Source organism: Sphaeramia orbicularis, chromosome 13 (genome assembly GCF_902148855.1).
Source record: "Sphaeramia orbicularis chromosome 13, fSphaOr1.1, whole genome shotgun sequence".
In the NCBI taxonomy this organism is placed as follows: Eukaryota; Metazoa; Chordata; class Actinopteri; order Kurtiformes; family Apogonidae; genus Sphaeramia; species Sphaeramia orbicularis.
Window position 1 is genome coordinate 29824572 of NC_043969.1, and position 26118 is coordinate 29850689.

General features: G+C 38.3%; 1 protein-coding gene across 1 annotated transcript; it reads right to left on the reverse strand.

Annotated features, from left to right (window-relative positions):
• Nucleotides 1–172: 172 nt before the first annotated feature.
• dhx36 (DEAH (Asp-Glu-Ala-His) box polypeptide 36) lies at nucleotides 173–24368 on the reverse strand. The gene is made up of 26 exons (XM_030152457.1): nucleotides 23835–24368; nucleotides 22936–23093; nucleotides 20105–20224; nucleotides 19817–20012; nucleotides 19679–19717; nucleotides 19339–19509; nucleotides 19068–19147; nucleotides 15119–15193; nucleotides 14324–14490; nucleotides 14159–14240; nucleotides 13916–14056; nucleotides 12792–12897; nucleotides 8543–8630; nucleotides 8058–8113; nucleotides 7859–7923; nucleotides 7188–7331; nucleotides 6689–6806; nucleotides 5660–5758; nucleotides 4296–4469; nucleotides 4095–4181; nucleotides 3929–4012; nucleotides 3690–3789; nucleotides 3432–3519; nucleotides 2221–2341; nucleotides 874–1026; nucleotides 173–764 (listed from the first exon to the last, which is right to left on the reverse strand). The coding sequence occupies exons 1-26, from the start codon at nucleotides 24096–24098 to the stop codon at nucleotides 528–530; spliced, it is 3213 nt and encodes a 1070-aa protein (XP_030008317.1). The 5' UTR covers nucleotides 24099–24368; the 3' UTR covers nucleotides 173–527.
• Nucleotides 24369–26118: the final 1750 nt, after the last annotated feature.

The window sequence follows — 26118 nt, forward strand, 5'->3', positions numbered from 1 at the left end:
AAACATATTTAAAAGATATATGCTGTTAAACCAGACTTGCAGCTGTGTGTTGAAAACAAACAAATATTACTCATTATTTTCATAACTGATCTCTCAAAGTAAACAGCACCCGTTACATAAGACCCCAGGGTGCAGTCTTAGTGTTTTTTCTGATTAATGACGCAAAGTTATGTGAGGTGTTTTTGGAACTTTATTGTGCAGAAATGTAAAAACTAACAAATGAACAAAACAAATGATGACTGCATAAGAACACGGATGGGTCTTTGCATAAAATGACCAAAAACAAAGAAACACAATCATGAGTGTCATTCAAATGCTCATGTTGTCCAGTATTTTGGGGATCTTGCGTTTGGCCTCTTCAGAAGCACCTCTAAAATTTCAACTAAGTCTCACCATCCAAGCAGTCATCCTTTTGCCATAAATATCTCAACTAACCTCTGTGCCATCTTCCATGGATACAATCAGTCATTTCTTAAGCTATTTTCTTCTCAGCCAGCAGAACAAAGGAATTCTCTTCAACATGGCCATTAGTCATCATCGTCATCATCATTGTTGTTGAAGTATATGTGTTGTCCTCTCGGAGCGGGTGCCCATGCTCTGTCATAGCCTGTAGCGCTCGTACCTGTAGACTTCTCCTGGGTGGTGATGAGGTCTATGATGGCTGTGATGACGGCACAGTCTTTGGACTGACGGTTTTGCCAGTCAACAGGTGCAGGGTTACGGATTTTCTCCTCCAACAGAGAGTCCAGCTCTTTTTTCAGACTCTGTGTGTGGAAGAGATAGAAAATGAAGACATATGACTTTTTTTTTTTTTTTTTTGTGGAGCCAAGACTGATGACAATATGTCTGAAGTGTGCTGATGTGATTCGCTACCTTGACAAGATGTGCAATGCGTGCAGGGGATCTGAAAACGATCCACTGGTCAACTGCGATGGTCTCCTGGTCCTCATCTCTCTGTATAGTGATGTCTCCTCCGAAGAACAGCAGGGAGAACGGGGATACCTCGGTGCAATCGTAGAGGAAGATCTGAGGACACGCAGAAAGATGTCACTAACAAGTGATAAGAGTATTACAGCAAACAAGCTAACACACTTGCTGACAAAGAGCGGGATCATTATGACACACTGTGCCTGACAGCTATTCTGTGGTGTGGGCTGAAAGTGTCCTATTAGTGAAGAGAGGCTGGGTGAGTTTGAATGTGTTTCAGTGCCTTCAGTGGTAGCAGAAATGTCATCTTGCCCTGTGAATCTCACTAATGTACTACTACACTCTTTGTCCATCCATATTCCTCCTCCTGTTAAACTAACAGCTGCTTTTGCAGAGTAAATTGACTACCGATGCACTAAATAAACCAACATACAGATGACAAACCGAGTCAAAGAAAACTGATTTTCTTATATAGATATTATCTCAGACCACCGGGGGTTAGTGCGTCAGAGGAAATGCAGTTACGCGTCATCCCTCACTTTCTATGCTTTTTCATTTCTCTGTGCATGGCCTTGGTCTACTGTTGACTATTTCTTTGTAAACAAAGTGCATTCCTCAATAGTTTTGCATTATTGCACTTACTTCCATTTTGGAATTGCTAGCAACAATGCACTCTATGCAACTTACATATACATTAGCATACAAATAAAAATAGCACTGAATGCTGGCAATAATAATAGCAACACTTTTTTCATAAAGACGAAGGCTGCAAAGAGAGACAAAAGGCACAGGTAGCAATCAGAGAAGACATGAAAGGTGTTATTTTGCAGAATGGTAACATTTACAGAGAGAGACAGCACAAACGGAACAAAGACCGATAGATGGAAAGCAGGGAAGGGAGGGGCTACAAAAAGAGCTCAAGAGAAAAAAGGGGAAGGGGAGTGAGGGCGACAGTCAGGGAGCTGTATTGACCCGTCCGTGCGCTCGACACCACCATCCCCTTACATTGTGTCTGCGAGCTTTGAAGCACAAGAGCCTTTGAGATCGAGTTGAAAGGCTGTGTTTTAATCAAATATTCATTATGTGTAAAGCCAGCGTGGCTACAACTGCCAACCTTTAACCACTGGTCGTTCTTCACACTCACACACACCTTTCAGAGGAATGCACAGAAAATTGAAACGACGCACAGAGCAAGACAAACCAAAACATTAAAACATGAGGTTTATGTAATGGCACTGCACTTGGCGTAGAAGCAAATGCACTTATGTTTCCATTTCATCTGAGAGTACTCACGCTAGTTGTTCTCATCTTCAGGTGATAGATGAGCCACGTATAATTGAACTCAGTCTCTTCAGAATTCACTGATTTCGGGTGGATACACACCTTTCCATCAGCCTGTGTGTACACCTTGACCCTGAGAACAGATGAAATGTTTGTTACAAATCTAACAATCAGCTATAAATCTCTGTAATTATCAAAAACATCATGAGCTCAACATTGGTTTTATCAATATAATGTCAGTATCTGACAGCAAACACAAATGTGATGTATTCTGAACGCTTATGAGATGGCGCTGATTGAATCCATATTTATCATTATCAGATGTTTATGGGATACTAAGCCTCAGTTTCCTGTAAAGTGACATTTGCAGCCATAAAGTCATTGTCAAGTATGTTTCAATGCTGAACAGGACTTTGTATATTATTTCAGAACTTATGTGAAAATCTTTTTTATAGCTCTGAAATAAATAAATGTTTTTTTTGTAATCTCATATCTACAAAGCATAAGATAGGATCCGAAAAATCCCTCCTACCACTGTAGCACAAAAAAGTAAAACTCTGAATTATCTGGTACAGATTTCACAAAAGTAAGACTATGTTCCAAACTCCTGCGTGTCAGACAGACAAAACTGACTGCAGGGAACAAGCTGTTTGTAGCAGACAGTTGTCTGATTTTTGCAGGAAAATAAAAGAATGTGCTTCATCAAACAATGAATTTGTTAAATAATGCAGAGCTATGGTGCGGACCAGTATAAACTTCTAACTGCCTTGGCATCGCAACAGTGACACAGTGAGGATTACTTATGCAGAGAGAACGGCCCTGGTAATTTCACTGAGCAACTGAGTCTAGAGCTGTCACCGAGACGGACAAATAAAAGTGACAGTGCGTCTGCCAGAGTCTGTCTCCCCGTTGCATGCGTCTATCATTCGCACACAGGTCACAGCCGCTGCCTATGACAGCCGCCTCAGGGCACTTTCAGGATGACTGCAGTGATCAGCACCAGCAAAGGGCTTGTGTTTTTGACAATCCTCCTGACGTGGTCACCGTAAAGCCCCAGGTAGTCATCACTGAAGCCTTACAGATCTCTTTCCTTATAGGTCTGACGGGACACTAAAACCTCATTTTCTGCCTAGGGATCAATAGGAATGATCGAATTCTCTACGCCGCTCTGTGCAGTTTTTGTTTTTGCTCATGTCCATCTTTGAACGGGCTCAAAGACTCACGGCCTTTTCTTGCTGTGACATGGTCTGATCATGGCCACCTTTGGGTACAGACCAGCGACAATCACCGCCTTGATTAACTTGTCATTGTCTGGGGAAAAAAGAAAGAATAAATAAAAAGTACTGCATTTATTGGACTTGTCTCACATTTCATAACTGCTCCATAGCCCGATTTTAGTATTTATGAATATTACACATTCCATTATCCTATTCACCAATACTGTACAGCTGATTCACATGCTACCAGTTCCCCTTTGTTACCTGAGTTGACATTAGATTTGGGGTCTTTGGGGTCCTTGCTGCTGACAAAGCCTGCATGCATTAGATGCTCAGCAAACTGACCCTTCATGTTGTGCAGCATCTGGATGATCAAAAAACAAATTAGTGCCAAAAAAACTGCATTTCATTAACATCCCGGATAGAAATCAATGTCCAAATGTAATTGCTGGGTTTCATTTTCAAAGCGCTTCGATGTATCACTTGAAATCAGACTGGCTCACCTGGAGAGTATTGGCAGACAGGAAGTTGTCCCAGCAGTACTCCCTCTCATATCTCGCACCACGCTGTTTCGCATCCTCCCAACCCTAACCAATCGATGGATAGCAAATTAAGACAGAATCAACAATTTCCTCGGCAACATAGACATGACAGATGTGGATATTTTACCTGAAAGGCATTGACAATAGTGAGGTGGTCACTCTTGGAGTTTCTGGACAGCACTTTTCTTTTCATATCTGCCATCTTTTCTTTACCCTGAAAGGACATCCACTCAGAAAACCCACAGCATATACAGGAGCACATGTGATAAAGTGCACATGTGTGTCACTACCTGCATTAATTTTCATAACTGTGGACTTGGTGACCTACCAGGGGTATGAAGAAAGGGTCTTTGAAGCTGAGTGAAGCTGCGATGGTGAGGACAGGGTCAAGGCAGCCCAGCAGAGCTCCGAACAGTATGAGTTTGCCAATGTGGGGCTCCACGGGTAGACGAGCCAGATGGATGCCAAGCGCTGTCAGGTTCTCTGCATGATCCAAGGCATTCTGATGCGCAGGATTGTCACAAAACGCACAAAACGTAAGTCAACATGTTAACAGCCATATCCACAACAGTGAAATACAGCATTTTTTTGTGTTTCAAACCAGGTAGAAATGTTAATGAGAGGTTTTCAGGAGCAACTACTCGACTCTCTTCAAGTATTTTATTTGTTTTTAAACTTCTTAGAATGAAACAATGCTCATGTTGTACCCTCTCTTTTCTTTGTTAGTTCTGAGTTTGTTTTTGGAGCCCAATAACATCCCTAATAGTAGTGTACATAGAGCTTGCTGACAGGAGATGAACCCAGGTGCACAGAGGATCTTTATGCTAGCTAAAATACTACGGCCACAATTCAAAAAAGTTGCAACATTTTTATCGTAAACAGGTGCATACATTTCCTATGTTCTATTGCGAAACAATATGGCTTAATGAAATTGGCAGATCATTGCATTCTGTATTTATTTACATTCTATGTCCCAACTTTTTTTGGAACTGAGACTATAACTGTGAGAGATTTTTGGTGTTTATTACAGATTTGCACTTGTTTTACAGGGGTCATATTTTGCTAAACCCACTTTTATTAGTCTTTGGTACATTAATTTGTGTATCTGTGGTCCAATAGTTCATAAAGTTTGAATTTGAACCCTCCAGGTGCTGCAAAGCTATCTTTATATTCATTCTGGCAAAAATTGAGTGGATTTTTACAACCAGTTTCAATTCCTTCTTAATTTGTTACGTTTACAACTAGTTACGTCATGACGTTTGCACATATAAGATCAAGACTTCTGATGAACATTTCTCCGAGTACGCCATAATTGTTTGTCAGCAGCAGCAGTTGTAGTCCATACTGAAAATATGTCCAAACTTTGAGCCAATTACCTAAAATGTTCAGTTGTCGGTTGTATTAACAAATTCAAGTAGCTGAACGGGACAGAGCAGCACGGTCAACAACCCAGGAGGGAGTGGGGTCATTTGCGTTTAAAGGGCCAGCGCTCAAAACGACCTTTTTCCTGTCATTACTCAAAAATAGGGTTGAAGATGGACCTGTGGAGTTCAATTAATTAAGAATTCAGACCCCAGCATAGCATTTACAGTTTATGTAGACCACAGGGAAATGTTTTCAAATGCATAATTCCATTTAAAAAAGTAAAATATCACTCCTTTGAATTTTATTTTATACTTCGCTCTTTCTTACCAGGTCAGTGAGGTTCTTGATGGATAGATTGACAGCCTTTTCAGTTGGAGGGTCCAGAGCTTTTTCCAGAAATCTAGCGATTGATCCAAGCTTCAAAATCTAGACAACACATATTGCATTAGTTTACACATTGCACAAGAATGGAAATACATCAAGGTCAAGCCTGTAATTTATTCTCAGGTTTTTTTAAATCTCATTGACAAACATGATTTTGTTAAAGTCTAGCTCAGCAGAGACCCAAAGCGACGACTGGAACCAATTTTGTAAATATCTTTTTTTTCTAAATTGCGTATTCACTGAAAAAAAACAAACAAACAAACAAATAAATAAATAAATAAAAAGAGATTTTAAATGCAACACCAATATCAACCAGTGGCAAACTACAGAGGACATTTGTGTCTGAATAAAAAGGGAGGTACTGAAGTGTTTGTGTGAGAGTCTGCTCAGGGTTACCATGCTGTCAATGTTTCTCGCACTTGAAGGACAGACTGATGCATTAGTCCGCCTCTCACCCACTAGCTTCATAAACCACACTGCACACACATTCAGATGCATCCAACTGGATGAGTGGAAGACACACACTCATATACATAAATAAAGCAACTGGTGAGAACAATCATCGCAAGCACTAGATCTGTGTGAACTCTGGCTTAATGTTCCATTAGTATGCCTGAGTGGAGCTGGAGGATTTAAAAAGAGAAAGCAAAAAGAGGAGGAAAAAAATACAGTTGGCATCAAAAGACTGTTCTTGTAAGAGAACTGGAGAGACCCACGCCCAGAAGAGAGACAGCACTACAGCAAAGGGCATGAGTCAGACCATAATGTCCATCCCTTGCTCTCATTAGCCTGGAGAGACAGTAATGTACCCCAAGACGAAAAAATGAAAAATACACCAGCCCTGTCCTTGTTTCACTTCCCTACTGAAAAAACTCATTCACAGCAATCTAGTTCTCGTCTAAAGTCAGAAGTTAAAACCTTTTCGCTTCCCTCTGTCAGTCAGTCTTCCCACTTTTGTCCCAGATACACAACCTTGATCTGCAAGCATAGCTCCTCCAGCGGCGTCCTCATGATTTCGGGTAATTGATAGTCATCCAGCAGACTGGCCCTGAGATTGTTATAAAGATGATAGCACTTCCCTGGACGCACCCTGTACATGAAGAAGAGCGGGAAATTTTTTTTTACACTATCAGTCCTGTGTGAGGGACTTCAACATCAAGGCAATGAAGCTGCAGTCTCTGAGCAGCTCCTACTAATTGGGGCTCACTCCAGTCTGATGTCAGAACTAGGTAGCGGAACAGACATCTCAAGTAACAGACTGGAAACAACCGGCAACATTTTGTATTTCTTTTTGTTTACGGCTGGGAAAGTGTGGGCTGATGGGAAAGACTGATGCAGAGCTGAGATGACAAAAAAGGAAGCAAAATAATCCTCCCGGATTAGTAAAGCATACCTAAAGGCACTAACATACTATGTGGCCTCATTATAGAAATATCTACCAAAACCACAGCAGAGAGACACAAAAACACACCTGCCCGCACGTCCTTTTCTTTGTTTGGCGTTGGCCAGACTAACCCACTCTGCTGCCATGGTGCTGATGTTGTTATGGGTGTCAAAGTTGGTTTCCTTAATTTTCCCTCCATCTATCACATACACGACATCATCTATGGTGATGCTGTGAGGAAGGAAGGGGGGGGGGGGGGGTAGAGGAAAGGAAAGGAAAGAAAAACTGGATGACATAAAGCCCAAATCAAGGAGAAAAATACTTCAAAGCAGTCTGTCTGAGATGCTTAGCTGAGTCACACATACACACAATCATTCAGAAGTAAAAATAAATTGTAGTCCCTTTGGTACATTTCCAGTCTATATTTAGTCTAGCAATGTCAGAGTGCAAACAGCTTCTAAATTTGCTCAGTTAGTGCGTGTTTGGGTGAATGTGAAGCTATGTGAATGCATTAACAAATTGCTTGTCACTGATTCAGTGTGCTCTGTCTAAGTCTGTGTGATGGTATTCATAATCAATCCAAGAAGTGTATGCCAATTAGACTCAAATCTGCTGTTTCCAATGACTGGAACCTACTGTGTAACACTCATACACAAAAACATACACATACCAGACTAAATGTGTCATTGTTCCAGAGTATTTCTTCAAAGGGTACAAGACTAAAAGTTGAAGAAGCCAAAAGACACATATACACCTACCTAGTCTCAGCTATATTGGTAGCTATTATGATCTTTCGAACTCCAGGAGGAGGCTTTTTGAACACCTGAGAAGAGTGAGAGAGAAAGATGAGGTGTTTTTTTTTTCTGATACCGAAAATGGAATATAGAATGCCAAATGGCAGAAAGGACAAACACAGTCGAACAAACACACACAGAAAGATGAACTGATGATGCTGACCTGAGTCTGATTAACAGTCGGCATGAGGGAGTGCAAAGGGAAGATAACGAACCGATCTAAAACGCAAGAAACACACAAGAAAAACTCAAAAAGCTCCAAAAAGCTATGTTTGTCAAAGTGAAGACAACATAAGACTTGTGCATGATGGTGCCGTTATGAAAAAAAAACAGGAATATTCTATGTAATACTTGTTATGCAATGATTTACCATCATAATTTATTGATTATTAATTAACAAATCAAGTGAAAAATCCACATTTTATTTGAAGGTAGAAGATGTTTTGAAGACTGTTCTCATAAGCCTGGAGTAACAGAAGTGTGCTCAGCATGAACAGTTTTCACTTAATTCATTTTACGAGGTGCTTGTTTTGAAACAACCCAGCAACATAACATCAACATAATATACAATTAAAAAAAAAAAACAAATATGTACTTTATAGTCAAAGAGTGACAGCATGTGCTGTGTGTATGTTATCATATGTATACCTGATCGAAACATAGGTTGAGCCATGAGCAGGTCATTCAGACTGCTGATATTGTCCCAGCCAGGCAGGAAAACCAGGATTGCTCCTTCCTGTCAGACAAACACATAAAACAGAATTTAAGACAGACAGACACAGTTACAAATACCAACAAGGACAAAAAAAAAAAAACAAAGAAAAAAAACATTAGCTGGAGCCACAAATATGCCAAGTGAGCAGGGTGCCAGAGTTCTCTGAGGAGCCAAGCTGAGGCAGAACTTGCCCCTGAGCTTCCAAGCTCCACATTCAGCAGCACAAAAGACACCAGTATCCTCTGCCAACATCATCATCCTGACATTTCACCAACACTGGACAGGCCTTGCGGTCACATTACCACAGGGATGGACTTGATTCTCTCAACAGCGCAAAATGGAAGTGGAAAGCAATTAGGCATCTGGACAATACAGAGGCGCACAAACGCAAGCTGAGAAAACATCAGCGGGATAGCAGATGATGTTGGCTAATAGAGTTGGACGTCGTCCAGTTTGAGCTGATCTCTGTACTTTGAGCCGTCCAAAAACGTTGGTGAGTGGTCAACCATTTAATGCACAGATACAGTTGATGTTATGTTAACAGAATATTGTGACAGTACAGCAGTCAACCCACTTTATCATTTATATTTACTATTTGAAACAATATTTTTCAATCGATATAACTTGATCAAGGTTAGCTGTTGCAGTTTTTTTTTTTTAATTTCTGATGGTAATAGTTAAGATTTTTTTAATACTGCAATCCCCTTTAAAGGACGTTTTTAAAAACCTCTGAACGTCTAAGTAAAAAAAAAAAACCCACTGTTTCATCAATCCATAATTAATTTTCTCCTGACAAAAGCAAGAATTTTACATAATAAAATGCTGTTGTAGAATTCCTTGATTAAGGTCAGGAAATATCTGTTTAGAAAGCCTAAAAAATCCAACCAAGGTTTGCATACTTTGTAGCTGGTTGTCTGTGGCTGACACAAATATGAGGGTTGAATATTTTTGCATGCTAAAAGTCAGAAGTCAAACATTCAGATCAAACCACAGACGCTTGAAAGATTATCAAGTATTTACATAAAGATGACAGTTGGGAAGAGAGGAAATGTATGTACCATGGTGAAAAATTGACTGTCTTTATCCGTGCTCTAGTGCATGCAGTGTATCACTGAAATACTGTATAATGTAAAACCACATGAGCACTAGGAACCTCAGCTACACCGCCTGTACGCTTAAGCTTTACGTTCAGATCAGTGATCTTAGGTCTCTGACATCACTATTTCATCTTATGAATGATGCAAGTTTCAACTAAATTACTCTGAGAATAATATTAACATGGTTAAAAATAACCTTTAAAAAAGTCCTTTAAAAAGGACTCTGCTATTCATTCTCTGAGAAGAATAAAGGGAGATGAAGAACAGAAAATAAATGTAGCTGCAGGGCCCTAAGCACCCCTCATACCCCCCTGCCGCCTTTTAATTAAAGGTAATTATTATTACCAGTTTTCAACCACTGGCACCCACATGGGACTGTAAGTGTGTGCTAATGCCTGTGGCTGTGTAGGTGTGTGAAAGACAGACATTTCAGGCAGTGCGTTTACTTACAACTTTACTGAAACACATGTTCATACATATGCAATTATGCAGCACATAAGCAAGGTGTGATTAACTCCAACTAAAATTCTAGTAGCATTACAATGACTGTGGCAGTGTTGATGCCCTATTTATTGTACACACAGCCACCTACAGACACAATTGCACCTAGCAGACGTTCATTAATGCCAGCATGTCAACCCCCTAGGTGTCTAATCACAGACTCTGTAACATAATTAACAGATCATCACAGTTGAAACCCTGGCAGACGCCTTGCATCCTCAGTTGAGAACCCCCGTCATGGCAGATGAGCCAGTTCCCTCTTGGCCCTTTGACAATGCCACGGCGAATCAGCTAGTTGACCGATTCAAGGTTGCCATGACTGATAGAGATACGGCTTTAAATGGGAAAGGATAATTATTCTGTCTCCCTCCGTTAGTCACCTCTCATTCTAGGCTTTGCTTTCTTTCATTTTTTTCTCTCTCACATGTTTTTTTTTTTGTACAATGACAGCTACATGCCACACTGTTGTAACCTAGGCCCTGCTCAGACCAGGCTGATCTCAACGAACTGTGTGGAGCGAATTCTAAGGCCCAGTTTCAACACATTTAACCCATAAAGACCCAAACAGCCACTGGCAATCAAACCCATCTACTGATCTAAACTGTTTAATGCCTGTTGATCCATAAATCCTATCAACCCATGTAAATAATTGGTGCAAAATACAGTTCGTCATCTTTTCATTGTCATCAGATATGACCCATTTGGACGTTCAGAGGCTCAAAAGTGAACATGGAAACACCGCCATCTTCTACAACACTGATTCACCAACAAAACCCTTGGAGTTTGATTAATGACAGTGGATGGAGACACTTGTTTTTATGTTAAGTTAATGATATATTTGACTGAAAGTCACTTTTTCTTCAGTTTTCTCTGTTTCTGATGTAACAACCTTTGAATTTACTGTGAGGTTTTATGAACATCTACAGGGTGGGAAAGCAACATTTACAATATTTTGAGGCAGGGATTGAAAGACAGTGTATGACCAATTAGTTTATTGAAAGTCATGAGAATTTATTTGCCACAAGAAAATTTACATAATAGAAAATGTTTTCATTCTGTGTGTCCTCCTTCTTTCTCAATAACTGCCTTCACACGCTTCCTGAAACTTGCACAAGTGTTCCTCAAATATTCGGGTGACAACTTCTCCCATTCTTCTTTAATAGTATCTTCCAGACTTTCTCGTAATACTTTTGCTCATAGTCATTCTCTTCTTTACATTATAAACAGTCTTTATGGACACTCCAACTATTTTTGAAATCTCCTTTGGTGTAACGAGTGCATTCAACAAATCACACACTCTGACGTTTGCTTTCCTGATTACTCATATGGGCAAAAGTTTCTGAAAAGGCATGGATAATAGTGTTAGGTATGATTATGACATCAATATATGTTTGGTTTCAAAACAATTGACGTAGTGCCTGCTGAGAAAAAACACCTAAATGTTCATTGTAAATTTTGCTTCCCCACCCTGTACATGAACAATGAATTAAATATTGGAAAATACATGATTTACACTGAAAAAAAATCAAAATTAAAAGGATCATTCTATAATAAATGGTGATAAAAGACTGAAGATAGGTAAGATATCCTTCTGAGACCCAGCAATGCATTTTTGTCCTCTATAGTGGACAAGAGTTTCACAGCGTTACTTAAAAAAAAAAGAAAAAAAAAGAAAATGTCCACTGAAAAGGACTTTATATAAAAAAAATAAAAAAACATATCTGAAAAACAGCTGCATCATGCTGTTTCCAGTTAAGGCAATTATTTAATGTAAAATGGTTAAAATGTTTACTTACTGGGTGAGGATATAGAGAAAAAATGATTTGGGAACTGCCACAATAGTAGAACTCCACAAGAAAAATAAAATATATGCAGTTCACATAACCTGTCCAAACTTCATAAATATGTTTTACATATTTGAAGACTTAAAATATTTAATCTGAGAGTCAGTAAAATGAATAAAACAGAGTTGGCATAATGTTGCTTACTGTGTATCAACTGCAAGAAATACAGCATTACACTTTAAAACATGCTACTATCTATAAAGATATCATATTAGTGAAGCAACACCAACATGAAAACCAAGAAATATGGTAAGAATTGGAATGAGAAAAAAGGGAATGAATTTGCTTTGGAGAGCATCTGTTCGATCAACTCATTAGCACAGATCTGCTGCCAGGATCTGCGTTATTTCCTCTGATCTAACGTGACTCTGTTTGGAAGCTCATCCTTCTGCTCCTTCCATCTGGTCTACCTATGACTGTACTGAACTTCTCTCCTTTGTCAGTTTCTGTGACTGTGTTACCCATTCATATTTACTTGATCTGAAACTATCTTGGGGACCGGGCCTCAGTCTCCCTGTCTGTCTGTGATCAAAAGGCCATGAGATTTCTTAATCCAAGCACCCGGGTCTTTCAGTGATTACATTTTCAGCCTCAGGGCTTCAGGCTGCTTAGAAACATTACAGGCTACATTTAAATTTCATTTTTATCCCTGCCAACAAATGCAGCCAAGTGAAAATGTACTTTTCAACACTACCATTTTGCCACTTTCAGCTGGGTCACAAATTTCAAGGAAAACTTACTTCATCTTCGCGCACAATGTGGTGTATCAGTGCCATGATAAGTTCCAAGTCGATTTTGTCATCGTTGTCCAACTTCTCCAGTGCCTCAATGGTTGTGTGAGAGTATCTGTAACAAATAACATATATAATTAAGAAAAACATCTTTCACAATAAAACACTGCTCTGCTTCAACTGTCACACCAGAGTTAAGACTGAAAAAATGATTTGATATTATGTTGTATTATGTTGATGAGTAATTCACACATTTCACTAAAGTAGCAAATTCATGTTTGATGATAAACATTAACTCTAATGTGTCATTGTATTCACCATGCATACTTTACCTCGGTGATCTTGCTATCTGCTTGAAAAATGTATTTAATAATTGTCAACTGCTTTCCTGGTCTCTTTTTAGCTTACAGTGCAAACCATTATTTCAGTTTTTTCCCTCTTTTGTCAAAGACAAATACATCTCTTCCCTGGGCACTGCCATTGCTTAAAACTGAGGTCATTATGAGCTCATTAGAGCAGAGGGAATGGAGACCCGCTGACATCTGTGCACAGCCGAGTGATACAAGAACTATGGTACCTCCATTGTTCATCATAAAAATGATAACCCTTTTACATCAAACTGAGGACAAAGGATATTTAAATACCACAGATATATAAGCAAAGGCAATGACAACACAATAAATACCACTATACAGAGTTCAAGAAATGTTTAAAAACCAGAACAGTAACAATACATAACATCTCCATTTGGCATAAATTTGGTTTTACATTTTTAAAGAGACAAACAAGTTAGCTACTTTTCGTAGTGTTTCTTGGCTTGTGTTTAAGTGGCTGATATTCCATAACATTCATTTTAATATACCTTAGCCTCTTGGATCGTAAGAATAAGACTTTAAAGCAGAAACACGGATCAATATTTATGTGAGAAATCTATAAAACCACTGGAAGTGGCAGAAAGTTGTATCATTTTGCATTCACCTTTCATACACTCAGGTTTCATATTAAAGTTCAAGTCCGATGGGGAGGTAACCTTTAGAAAATGTAACACAAAGCCTGTATCTTCTTTTTGTCATCTAAACACATCCATTGGCTACTGCACCACCAGCTTAACCCCTCTGATCTGACTGACTCACCTGCCCTCTAATGTTCGTGCAAAACAAGGCCACATCTCTCTGTACTCCGCCTCTTTCACCTCTTTCTCAGGTCTGGAGTTGTGTCCTTGCCAAAAGCCTCGTTTCCAGGAGGAGCGGCGGTCCCTATTCTGGGGCTGATACCTGTCAGACACACACCAGCCAGTTTATAGAAGAACCCATGACAACTGACGAGATGTAAGAGCTTCATTTTTATATGCGTGTTTGGGAATAGTGTCACTTTACCTTGTCATTTCCACAACATCTTCAAGGAAAAATTCCTTCACTGGGAAGGTCAAACCAGGAATGTGTATCATAGGACAGTTGTCTACAAGGAGGTATTTAAAAAAGGGTTATTTAGTCTTTAAAAAAAAACTTTGGCAGAAAAAATTTGTCTGGTAAAGTTTGTACCAAAATATTGAGAGAACTTCTCAGCATTTAGTGTGGCACTCATGAGGATGACCTTAAGGTCATCACGCATATGGAGTAGGTCCTTCACAATGATGAGTAAAACATCAGACTGTAGGTTCCTCTCATGAATCTCATCCAGCACCAGGTGGCTGATACTTGACAACAATCTGAGAGACATGGTGGGAAAGGGGTTCACATCACTTATGTTTTCTGCTATGTTAATTAGATTTGAGTGAAATGCAGTATGATATTTAACATCCTGAAGGTTAATGTATCACTAATATAATGGCTGAACCAGTATAATGTTAAAGATTAAAGCTGTAAACAGAGCTAACATTCAAGCAAATGCTCATCTTTTAAGCCAGCTGCTGTGTAAACACAACTTAATTCCATCACCCTGGACCATTTTGTCAGTCTATGTAGCCCTTCAGAGACTCACTAGAGTTTTACCAATTCTGAAAAAAGCATGAAGCAAGACAACAAGAAAAGCTGGCACCCTCACTTAGTCTCTGTGGTTTTCTAAATACACTCAGAATGCAAGGATGAGCATGCAGAGATGAGTCAACAGAAGCTGTGTGTGTCTATTTTTCTGCCTATGAGAATGGGGATCCATACTAATGCCTCTTCCACAGACAGTAGAGTCAGCGTCAATTCAACAGGGATACAAAACAGAGGGAATAAGAGACTCAAGAAAGGACAGTTGGAAGTGAGACACAAAGACAAGGAAAAAAAAAAAAAAAAACTGAAGACATGCTAGGAGAGGATGTGATAAGGACTAGGATGAGTGAGACTCACGGGTCTGAGCGAAGCCACTGAAGAATAATGCCTGTTGTACAGTACAGGACCGATCCTTGTCTCCGTGGTAACCGACTGGGAAATGGGAGGGAAGATAGGTTGAGAAAGTGCTTTTATTTCTCAATGAACAAAAAAACAAAATGAAAATTAAAAGTTGTAAATGCAGTGGTTATTAGATTAAAATGTCACATTGCATTCAGCTTCTATGCTCCACATGTCTGGAACAAACTCCCAGAAAGCCTCAGATCAGCTGAAACACTCAGTTCATTTAAATCCAGGTTAAAGACCCACCTGTTCTCAGCTGCATTTGAATAGAGTTTTTATTTATCAGTTCAGATCTGCACTGTTCCTTTTAAGCTAAAAGTTTTTATCTGTTTTATCTGCTTGTCTGTTTTATCTGTTGATCTGTTTTATCTATTTATCTGATTTTGTTTGTTTGTTCGTTTTTCTCATGCCAATACTTTTTTTTGCTCCTGCTGTAATGCTTTTAATATTTTAGGTTAAACACTTTGAATTGTCTTGTACATGATATGTGCTATATAAATAAACCTGCCTTGTCTTGCCTTGTCACTTCATTCAGTTGTTAATTTTGCTAAATATTCAATGTTATTGTCAGTGTAGTCCTTCAGATATATGATGTCTTACATGTCCCTTATGTACTTACTATGCTGTTTGTTTAATAATACACATACACAGCCTGGCCTGAAAAAAAAAACAAAAATGTGTATTTGAATAAATAATAATAATAATAATATATTTTATTTGTATAGCGCTTTTCATGGCACTCAAAGATACTTTACATACAGCAGATAAAAACTGGAACCAAACACATAAAACAGTTAAACATAAAAAGCAATCATAAATAAATGAGTTTTAAAATAAGTAGTTAATTTATGTGTTGATTTTGATATGTTTAAGCTGCAACAAGTTCTGTGAGTAACTGATGCAGTGAGTAGCTTGATAGTTTGATTGAGAGCATAGAGATTAGACTGTTTCAATGGAAAAAGGTCATGTGGTCTGATGAGTCCAGACTGATCCTGTTCCAGAGGGATGGGTGCATCAAGGTGAGAAGAAAGGTCAAAGATAATCCATCATGCCCAGTGCCTACAGTACAAGCTTGTGGGGGCAGTGAAATGATCTGAGGTTAGATAAACATAAATAAACTGAATGACCAGGTTTGGACGTCAGTGGCGTTTTTTTTTTGTTTTTTTTTTCATCAGGCTCATATTGTGAAAGAGTGGTTCAGGAAGTATGAGACATCATTTTCACACATGAATTGGACATCACAGAGTCCACACCTGAACCCCACTGAGAATCTTTGGGATGTGATGGAGAACACTTTATTTGGTGGTCTAATGTCCCCTCATTAGTACAAGAACTTGGCAATAAACTCAATCAACTCTAGATGGAAATAAATGTTGTGACATTTATGGTGACACCGCGTAAAGGTTCTGTGGAATAAACAATGCTTCATGTGATCAAAGATGCCAACAGACCAATGAAATGTTGTGTATTTGACTTTATTTTTGGCTGAACAGTTTATATAGATTTTTTTTTAATGGACTAATATGTTAAAGTTATCTGGCTGTCCAGATAAAGACAGAGTTACAGCAGAAGTATCTTGAGGCTGAGCCTGTGCAGTGTTATCAGGAGCTCCTTCTAATGTTATTATAATATACTATTAATTTAAAAGGTACTCTCTGAGGAATATCTTGGTTTAAAAATCCATTTGTGTTCGCTGTGTTCATATCTTGTGTTATATAAGCATTAATTAAGGCTGAAAGCTGCTCAAAATAATTACAAATAATAGTGACATTTTGTTTAGTTAAATCCCAGACTCACCACCACCTCTTTTACAGAACATCTTTCAAATACACTTTCTATTAATAAGTGAACTACACACAAGCTTTGCCATGTAGCATGTCAGAGTTTGGATTATTTTTTAACAATTAACATCTGTTTTTTTACAGCTGAAAATTAAACACTGTAGTTACTTGTTACAAATAATACTGATTAATGTTCAAATTCAGCAGCAGCTTCCTACTGTCATTTTCCATCATATCTGGTTCATTAGAGCAATTTCAAAATATCCTAGGTGTGAATAAATTGATTGTGAATCTGAAGAATTTAATTTTTATTCATTTCAAACTGTTCTCATCTTTGTGTTTATTATATCAACTCAGCAGCACCAGAGCAAAATAAATTCAGCGTTTGCCTGGACTGGTTTAATGCAAATGTAACTGAAGTTGCAAAAAACATCCAACTGTTGCGGCCAAAATTAATTCAGAGAGTTTTTGAAAAAAAGTTAATTACCCACTGAGAGCCTAATGGGAGTTAAAATACAGGGCCAAAGCTTTGTTTTTTCAGGAACAGTGTGTACTGTGGGGGGATGGAGGCATCAGCGGTAACTTGAACAAAGTTTAAAGTATAAATTGCTAGATTTTGAATATTCCCACTGAGAAACACCCGCAGTCGGTGACAGTGACTATGCAGCAAGATAAATAAAGCTCACAAAAATGCCTTTAGAAAATGGACTAGGCTCTAATCTACTTCAAAGACTAGTTGTTTGATACAAACAAGAGAAAACAAAGAAATAACACCAGAGTCTTTATTCGACAGCCAGTTATCTCTCTTTTTATGTCTGGGTGCGCCTTCATATCTGGTTGTATATTTTGTATTCAACAATCATACCAGCCTTGGTTTGCTACACCCTGTTGTCTGTTAATAAAATCTGTTCATTCACTATGATACTACTTAAGTATCTTTATCTCAAGCTTTACCTCTATCTTGATAACAGGATATTCATGATTACTCTCATCTACTTAGCATTATTACCTACTCCTCAGACTAAAAAAACACTAATTTCCTGTCGTACAAATTCATTTTCCTTTTCATCTCAATTACCCCATTGACCAACAAACCCCCACCAAAGTGAAATGAGCAGTCTTTCTTTTGTATTTAGGTATTTTATGAACATATTCAGGAGACCTTTTTCTGCCTCAGACAAAGGAATCCAGAGCATCAGAAAATACTGGAGAAATATTGACTCACATGCAACAATGGTTTGTAATATAAATGTTAAAGGGTGAACCACACATTCATAGTAATCTTACTCAAGCATGAATTAAATATCATCCTCTGCGATAATACATGAACTGAGAACATCTGTAGTCCATCAAATAAAACCAAACAGTGGTAAGTAACAGACTGTAAATGAATCGAACAGAACCACCTTGCCATTTCTTTTCATTAAGGGCCATTTCCTGTATACTGCATCAGGACCCACTTAGGTATGATTTTATAGTTATGCATAGTTCCAATAAGGGCTGGGCAATACGGCCAAAAATATTATCAGAATATTTTTTTCCATACTGAACAATATCGATATATTGATAATGCAGACAATCAAAAAAGTGTCTGGACAGTACCTGAAAGCTAAAGCAAGAAAGCTAATTTACTAAAAGTTTGAATATTAACATGGAAAAGCACTGTCATAATCTCAGTGTAATAACGGATACTAACAAAGGTAAACAGAGAAAATATACAAACTTTCCTGCTCTAAACACATACATTTTTGAATTTACATGGCGTAAATGAACACATCATTTTGTCTTCTGAAGCATAATTTGTCTGCCATTCAAAGCACAGGACATCCCTTGAGTTAACAAGCCAAAGCTAAAGAAATACAATCAAAAGTGCATCATGGTTGTTTAGCATTGTTGCTTGAAATTGACTTATACCATTAATTACTTCAAGCCAAGGGTTACCCAATTCATTCTGAACAGACTGATCCAGTGACAGGTCAGGTCAGCTCGACAAGAAACTTTCTAACATGTTTCTTATTATGTAAAAGCTTGTTCATCATAAAAATTGCATAAAACTGTATAATTATTCTATACTCATAATACAAACAGTTCTACCGCTGTCTTGTCTCAAAAAATGTCCTTACCTTTGAAGGCGGATTTGATAACCACAGGAATTCCCATTCCCTACACTTTCTGCTCTTTCTGCTGCAACACGTTCTGCTACCTGAGAAAAAAACACAAACAATCTTTACATGGTACAGTCATTGCAATGAATTTTAGATTTTGAACATAATCTATGTTAGGAATGCAGAAAATAGCATAGAAAATGTAAACACACAGCACAAACTCATCAGTGAAAATACAAGTACATGCATGCACATAGATTCATTATGATTTTAAAATGTGCCTACATACAGAAATAGCACTGATGCGACGAGGCTGTGTGCAGACAATACGGCATGTTGACCCCACGCCTCGGTTAATATAGTCGTCCAGGATGAACTGAGTGACCTGGGTGGTCTTTCCACACCCTGTCTCTCCACTCACAACCAAGACCCGGTTAGAGTTGATCAGTTCCACCAGTTCCTGAAGATGGAAGCAGGTTAAAAATTTGGAAGGAATATGAAAGTAGGATAAAGCAAAATGGCAACATGAGGCTAAACATAAAGACAAAACATTCAAATGTGTAAATTAATCTAAATAAAAATTACTGCATTAAGTTTAGTCAGTTTTCATTTAGTTTTTGAGCACTCACCTCTCTTTTCCCATACGATGGGAGTTTTTCTCTGAATTTCTAAAGACAAATATGAACAGATGTCTCAGTTGTTGATGTTAGGATACTTCGGCTTTTACCCATGAATGTATTAAACTCAATGTTAATGAATATTCTCACCAGCATTTCCTTGTACTTCATATCAGATTTTTTGCTCTCAAGATCACTCTTTAAATAATCATCCAGAGACCTGTCTCTGACTATTTCCTGAAGTAAGAACTCTGCATCTTTATCTGGAATTCTCAGTTTCTCTTTGTCCTCCTCCTGTTCATCTTCATCCCACATGTCTGGAGGCTCATCTTTAGCCTGAGAGTAACTGAACAAACACAATAACATGCTTAAGTAAACAGTCAAAATATAATGGTACAGTTTTGATGAGTTTTTAGTGTTTACTATGTGCTTTCCTACCTCTGAGATTTGTGAACTCCTTTGTTTTCTGCCATACTACAATCTTCGTCCTCCTCTTCCTCCTTGACAGATTTGCTCTCATTCTTAGGTTTATCTTCAGGCAAATCTCCATCAAAGTAACTATGAAACCAGCTTATGTCAATACTGAAGAACATATAAAACTTCTGACAAAAGACACAGCTGGCAAACATACACATCTCCTTTTAAAGGGGCTACATGAAGTATTTCTACTTTCAAATATTAAAAAATGACCTAAAAGTATCATTTAGAATAAAGAATTACCAAGTCATGCCAAAGACATCAATATAATGGATTGTAGAGATATGAACGGAACATACACTTTGTGGCCAAAGAAAAAGTCGCTACCGGGATTTAACTGAGCAAATAGATACGAGCCTCCTACTGGATAATTACTGCATGAGCACTTATCTTTCAACTGGCAACAAGTTATTTAACCCCAACTGATGCAATGAGTAGCTTCTCATTTCTTAAACAACCATATCAAAAGACACATCCGGTGGTCGTGGAAAAGATGTTAGTCTGTTTAAGAAGGGTCAAATCATTGGCATGCATCAAGCAGAGAAAATATCTAAAGAGATTGTAGAAACTACTAAAATTGGATTAAGAACTGTCCAACGCATTATTAAAAACTGGAAGTATAGTGAGGAACCATCGTCTTCAAGGAAGATATGTGGTCGGAAAAAAATCCTGATTGATCATATTCTGCAATCATTTAAATGGCTGGTGAAATCAAAAGGAACAGGAGAACTCAGGGCTATGTTTAATGGTAAAAGTAAGAGCATTTCCACATGCACGATGTGAAGGAACTCAAGGGATTGGGACTGAACAGCTGTGTAGCCTTAAGAAAACAACTAATCAGTGAGGCTAACTGGAAGAAAAGGCTTCAGTTTGCTAGGGAGCATAAAGATTAGACTCTGGAGGAATGGAAGAAGGTCATGTGGTCTGACGAGTCCAGATTTACCCTGTTCCAGAGTGATGGGTGCATCAGGGTAAGAAGAGAGGCAGATGAAGTGATGCATTCATCATGCCTAGTGCCGACTGTGGAAGCCTATGGGGGCAGTGCTATGATCTGGGATTGCTGCAGTTGGTCAGGTCCAGGTTCAGCAACATTATGTGCCCAAAGAATAAGGTAAGCTGACTACCTGAATATACTGAATGACCAGGTTATTCCATCAATCGATTTTTTCTTCCCTGATTTCACCTGCATAGTCGAGGATGACAATGACAGGACTCATCAGGCTCAAACTGAGAAAGAGTGGTTCAGGGAGCATGAGACACCTTTTTCACACATGGACTGGCCACCACAAAGTCCAGACCTTCCTTCCTGTCCTCTGTCGAGAGCAGACGTGTCTCTGAGCTGTCCTTGCCTTTCTCTTTTTTTCTCCTGCTTTTGCCTCTGCGTCTCGTCTGATTTTATCTTTGGATCCCCTGTTTGCTGTACTCTCGAACAACTAATTTATGGAATTGACCAACTGGTCACTCAACGCAATTGACAAGATATTTTCACCCAGGAACAGGGGCCTGGGGGAGCCTGCCTGCCCTGACAGGACTTTTGTAGCCGGGTATGCTATTGAAACTTGAAACAAGTGGAGGTAGTATGCCTGTTGGTTCTGTTGGTGGAGGATATTGAGGATATTTACCTATTTGGATTTTTGATAACAGGACACCTTGTAATTGGTCTTGGAGTTGCCCTGGTTTATCGCAAAGTTGGAAAGACAGCAGCACATAAAGAGAGCCCACTGCTGTCGATAAAAATTAAGGAGCACCTTGGAGTGGTTAGTGACAACGTGAAGGTATTACAGTGAACAGTGGCGCAGTCGGAGGATTGGATGTGAGACCTGGCTGGATGAGCTGCGGGCTCACACAAAAAGTTGGATTACATCACTGGACAGACCATGGATGCGCTCCAGCAAATTGCGGTACTGAGGGACAAGTGGATGAACTGCGCAGGGATCTACCAGTTCTGAAGTGAGGAGTTAAATGCTGAGTCCCACTTACAACAAAATTGACCTATAATGAAATTAAATAGAAATCAAATCATTTTTCCCTGTTTAATTTTGTTTCTCCTGGGAGCTGGTAAAGCAGCTGGAGCCACTCTTGTCTAATCTGTTCTGTTGCAGTCAAAACATCCTTCCAAGGCCAAGACACAGGACTGAAAGAACTGATAAGGACAGAAGCCTGTGTCTCTTATTTTTCATACACAAACAGACTTTCAAGGACTCACCACATGCAAGCATTTAAGTGTCAATTTCAAGGTCAAAATTTAGGTCAAAAGGTCATCCAACTCAAAAGTACCCAAATATCCAAAAGAATGCTAGATTTAGATTCCTTATGGCCTCCCCTTAACAGAAACACCTTGCTTTTTAAAAATCAGACCAGTGGTTGCTGAGTTACAGCAATTTGATATTTGGCTGCTATAGCCTTTTTCACAAAAGAGTGAAAAAATTTAATTGTGACATCTCGAAAACCATTGTTTGACAAAGCTAAAATTTGAAATTTTGGCTTTTCTGGCAATGCATTACCTATATAATACATTTCATTAAAATTGTAGGAGGTGGGGTTTAACTCCTTGGCTGAACTGACCCCTAAGCTAAAAGAGCTATAATATAAACTATCCAATGACACTTAAAGTGAAGAAAGACACAGTTTTATTTTTTGCCGTGAGTTTGAAATATCAATACTACATATAACCCCTTTAAAATCTGGTTGTCTTTCAGATGATCAGGAGATGAAAACAACTACACTACAATGTATGTAAATGTATGCATACATTTTTATACCTGTATACAATACTGCCAATCAATTCTTACCAATGACCAGTGCTAGTACTAGCTCCATGCCAGTTATCAGATGAAGTGGCTCTGACATCCCTGCTGTCTCTCTCTGGACGAGGTTGATCATTCTGGACAGAATTAAGCAGCCTGGTAATGTGCTGCTCTCTGGCCTCATCCATTTGGACGACTGCCCGCTGCATGCATACAGAAATGGGAAAATTATGCTTACTCCAATGCCTAACCTTAAATTGTGGAATCAAGAAAAACTGGTACCTCATTATATACTAAAGATCCTTTATGTAAATTAAATGACAATATATAATAATATGATTCATATTAAAGAACAATGTTCCTCTGTATTTCATAAAACATTTGACACTTGTATTTCTCAGTCTTTTCAAAATTCTGCAAAGTAAAGATAAATAAATAATAAAAATCTTCATGTAGAGAATATCTGTCATTCTTCCTTAGATTCCTGACTATTTATAAAGGCACTGATGCACTAGTGCAGGCCTCCAAAACATTTTTAGAGGCAAAATCTTATGACTTTTCAAGGATAAAATTTCCATACATTTCGCCTTTCAACCTTTTAACTGAAATGAGCAGAAAACTTTGATAATTATTGTATTGAATAGCAACATTTTTCTTTCAATAATCATCTTTTATTTTCTAATTTTCTTCACATTGGCCAGGTAAATGTTTTGCAATGATTGTAATAGATTCACAGATGTAATATTTTCCCAAAAACCTTTGAGTTAATGGAGTACCTGAGAAGCAATAAGCAAATCCAGAGGACAGATCTGCAGCAAGAACTTACAACCCAAGAGGAGGGGGAAATTATTGATCTGTGCCGAGGGTAAGCCTGGTCATACTTTCTTATAGCCTTGTTCATCATACTGTCAGCATCCTGTAAGCATTCAAGCCATGACCCATACCGATCTGCGGTCAGCCTGTTTCCTCCTCACAGCTCCGTATCTGGCGTACCACAGACCGATCTCACGGCCTCTCAGGTGTGGTGGAGGACGGTCCCGTTGTCCACCATCTGCTCCTCCGTCGTGGTCATAGTCGGAGCTGTGCCCTCTCATGCTCCCTCTTCCTCCTCCTCCTCCTCGGTCCCATCTTTCTCTGCTGCCGTCTCTATTACCTCGACCTCCTCTTCTGCCTCTTCGTCCACCGCAGCCGCCATACCCATAACTCATAACGTCGCAGCGGAAGAACCAATTCTAATAAATTTCTGTCACTAACCGTTAGCCGGTAAATGTCTTGTAGCTACTGTAACTGCTAACGTTTATTGTCCACGAGCTGTCTGAACTCCAAAAATATGATGCTGTGATCACATACAATTATTTTACAGCTATAATTGGGCCAATACGCGTGCAATTTACAAATTAGTCATATAATTTACTATTAAACTACCAAGAATGAAACGCTACTGAAGCTGTTGGTATACATATCATCGCCATCCGGCGTGTCGCTTTTTGATGACGTTATATATCAGGCGATGGAATATGACGTATCGCCCTGTGGTTGGCTGGCTGCTCCACATCTGAAAGCCATACAAAATTGTAATTTATAGTACATATAAAGATTTTATTTTACTTTTTTAATAGCATCATCAATGCAAAAATATTTTTAATTGGCCACAGATTTTACTTAAGCACTTTTGCTTCAATATCTTTATCTCAAGTAGTAATATTAGAACTACTAGTCTTTGTCACATTAATGATCAGAGATGTGCAATTTTTATTTTCAACAAAGACGATACAGATGATGCAGAAATTACAGGTTTAAAAAAATTTCAACACCTACAAAAACAGTCTTGAATGCTGCTGTGAGGCTTCTAACCAGGTCCACTTAAAGGTCCAATGGACACCAATATTGCTCTTTTTCTATGTTGTACACTTGCTCCCATTGGTCTCAAGATCTGTGCACACACTTGATACGTTTAAGAAGCAGATTAAAACATGTATGTGCTTGCTCTTAGTTAGTTCTATCCATGTGTATTGTTTAACTTATATTCTATGCCTATTGACTTGTTAATTTTTGTCCATGAAAGACGCTATATAAATAAATTTTACATCCAGAAAAAAATCAACTTCAAAAACAAAGTTAACAAAAATAATAGTTAGCTTAAAAATGTCTTCTACAGACCAAAGTGTCTTAGTGTGTTGGAACAATAGGATATTTACTGCATTAATTTTTCCTGTCTGTTTGTTTTGTGTGTGCATGTGTTTAATATTGCAGACCTGTAGTATCTTGTTTTATCTAAATAAAAAAAGAGAATAATTCCATGTGCTCTTTACAACCTTACAAAACAACAACAGATACAATTTTGTACTGTTCTGTGCTGCACTCAGCACAGTATGGTTTCAATTAAAGGTTCTATGAGAACCACATGCCTCATGAGTTAATGTCACATACACAGCATTTCTTTGTCATAACCTACTTATCACTGTAACACAGTTACAGACAGAGGCCTCACCATGTGATATGCCTCAAAAAGTGGTTTACTGAGATAAAAAACATTATACTATATTTATATGTGATGAATATAACTAGGATTGAAAAGTATACAGAAAATTTACCTTCTAAAACTTTTTTTCTCTATAGAATCTGCATGTGCCTTACCATGTGGGGTCAGGGATAAGGAAAGTAAACTGTGATATGAATATACAGTATTACACCTGATTGTTCTCAAATAGGTGGGAATTACCCTCACCATGTCCTTCCCAAAAACAGCTGCTGTCCAATCCCATGTTAGCCACTGTATCTAAGCAGAAGAGGCCTGTCAAGCTTTCAGAACCAGAGAAGACACAAGCAGAGACTGAATGGTGCTCATACATATAAACAATTATATGTACAGTCACTTAAGCACCCCATGAGTTGTATTTATTAGCAATAAAAATATGCCACCATTTATCACTAGTTAAAGCCATAGTTTACATTTAATAAATATTTATACACAGTCACTAAATGGTTTATATTTTTATGACAGTTTAACCTGTAACCTGTAAAACCAACATTAAAAATGTTCCTTCATAAGATGAAAATGGCTCATTGTTAAACATTAAGTTACATTAAAGAGATCATCTGAGAATATAGGGAGTTTATTAGCGACCATGCACATAAACAGGTGAAAATAATATGTTGAATGTATTTTAGTTGAAGTATATGTGAGAACTTGTGAACAGATTGTTCCATTGTTTTATGATATATGGT

Coding starts and splice junctions, on each gene's coding strand:
- dhx36 (XM_030152457.1), bottom strand. CDS start 24,098: ATGAGTTATGGGTATGGCGGCTGCGGTGGACGAAGAGGCAGAAGAGGA. Junction 14,491..15,118: donor CAGTGGCTTCGCTCAGACCC/GTGAGTCTCACT, acceptor CATGTCTCTCAG/ATTGTTGTCAAGTATCAGCC. Junction 3,790..3,928: donor TGTCTGCCAATACTCTCCAG/GTGAGCCAGTCT, acceptor TTGATCATCCAG/ATGCTGCACAACATGAAGGG.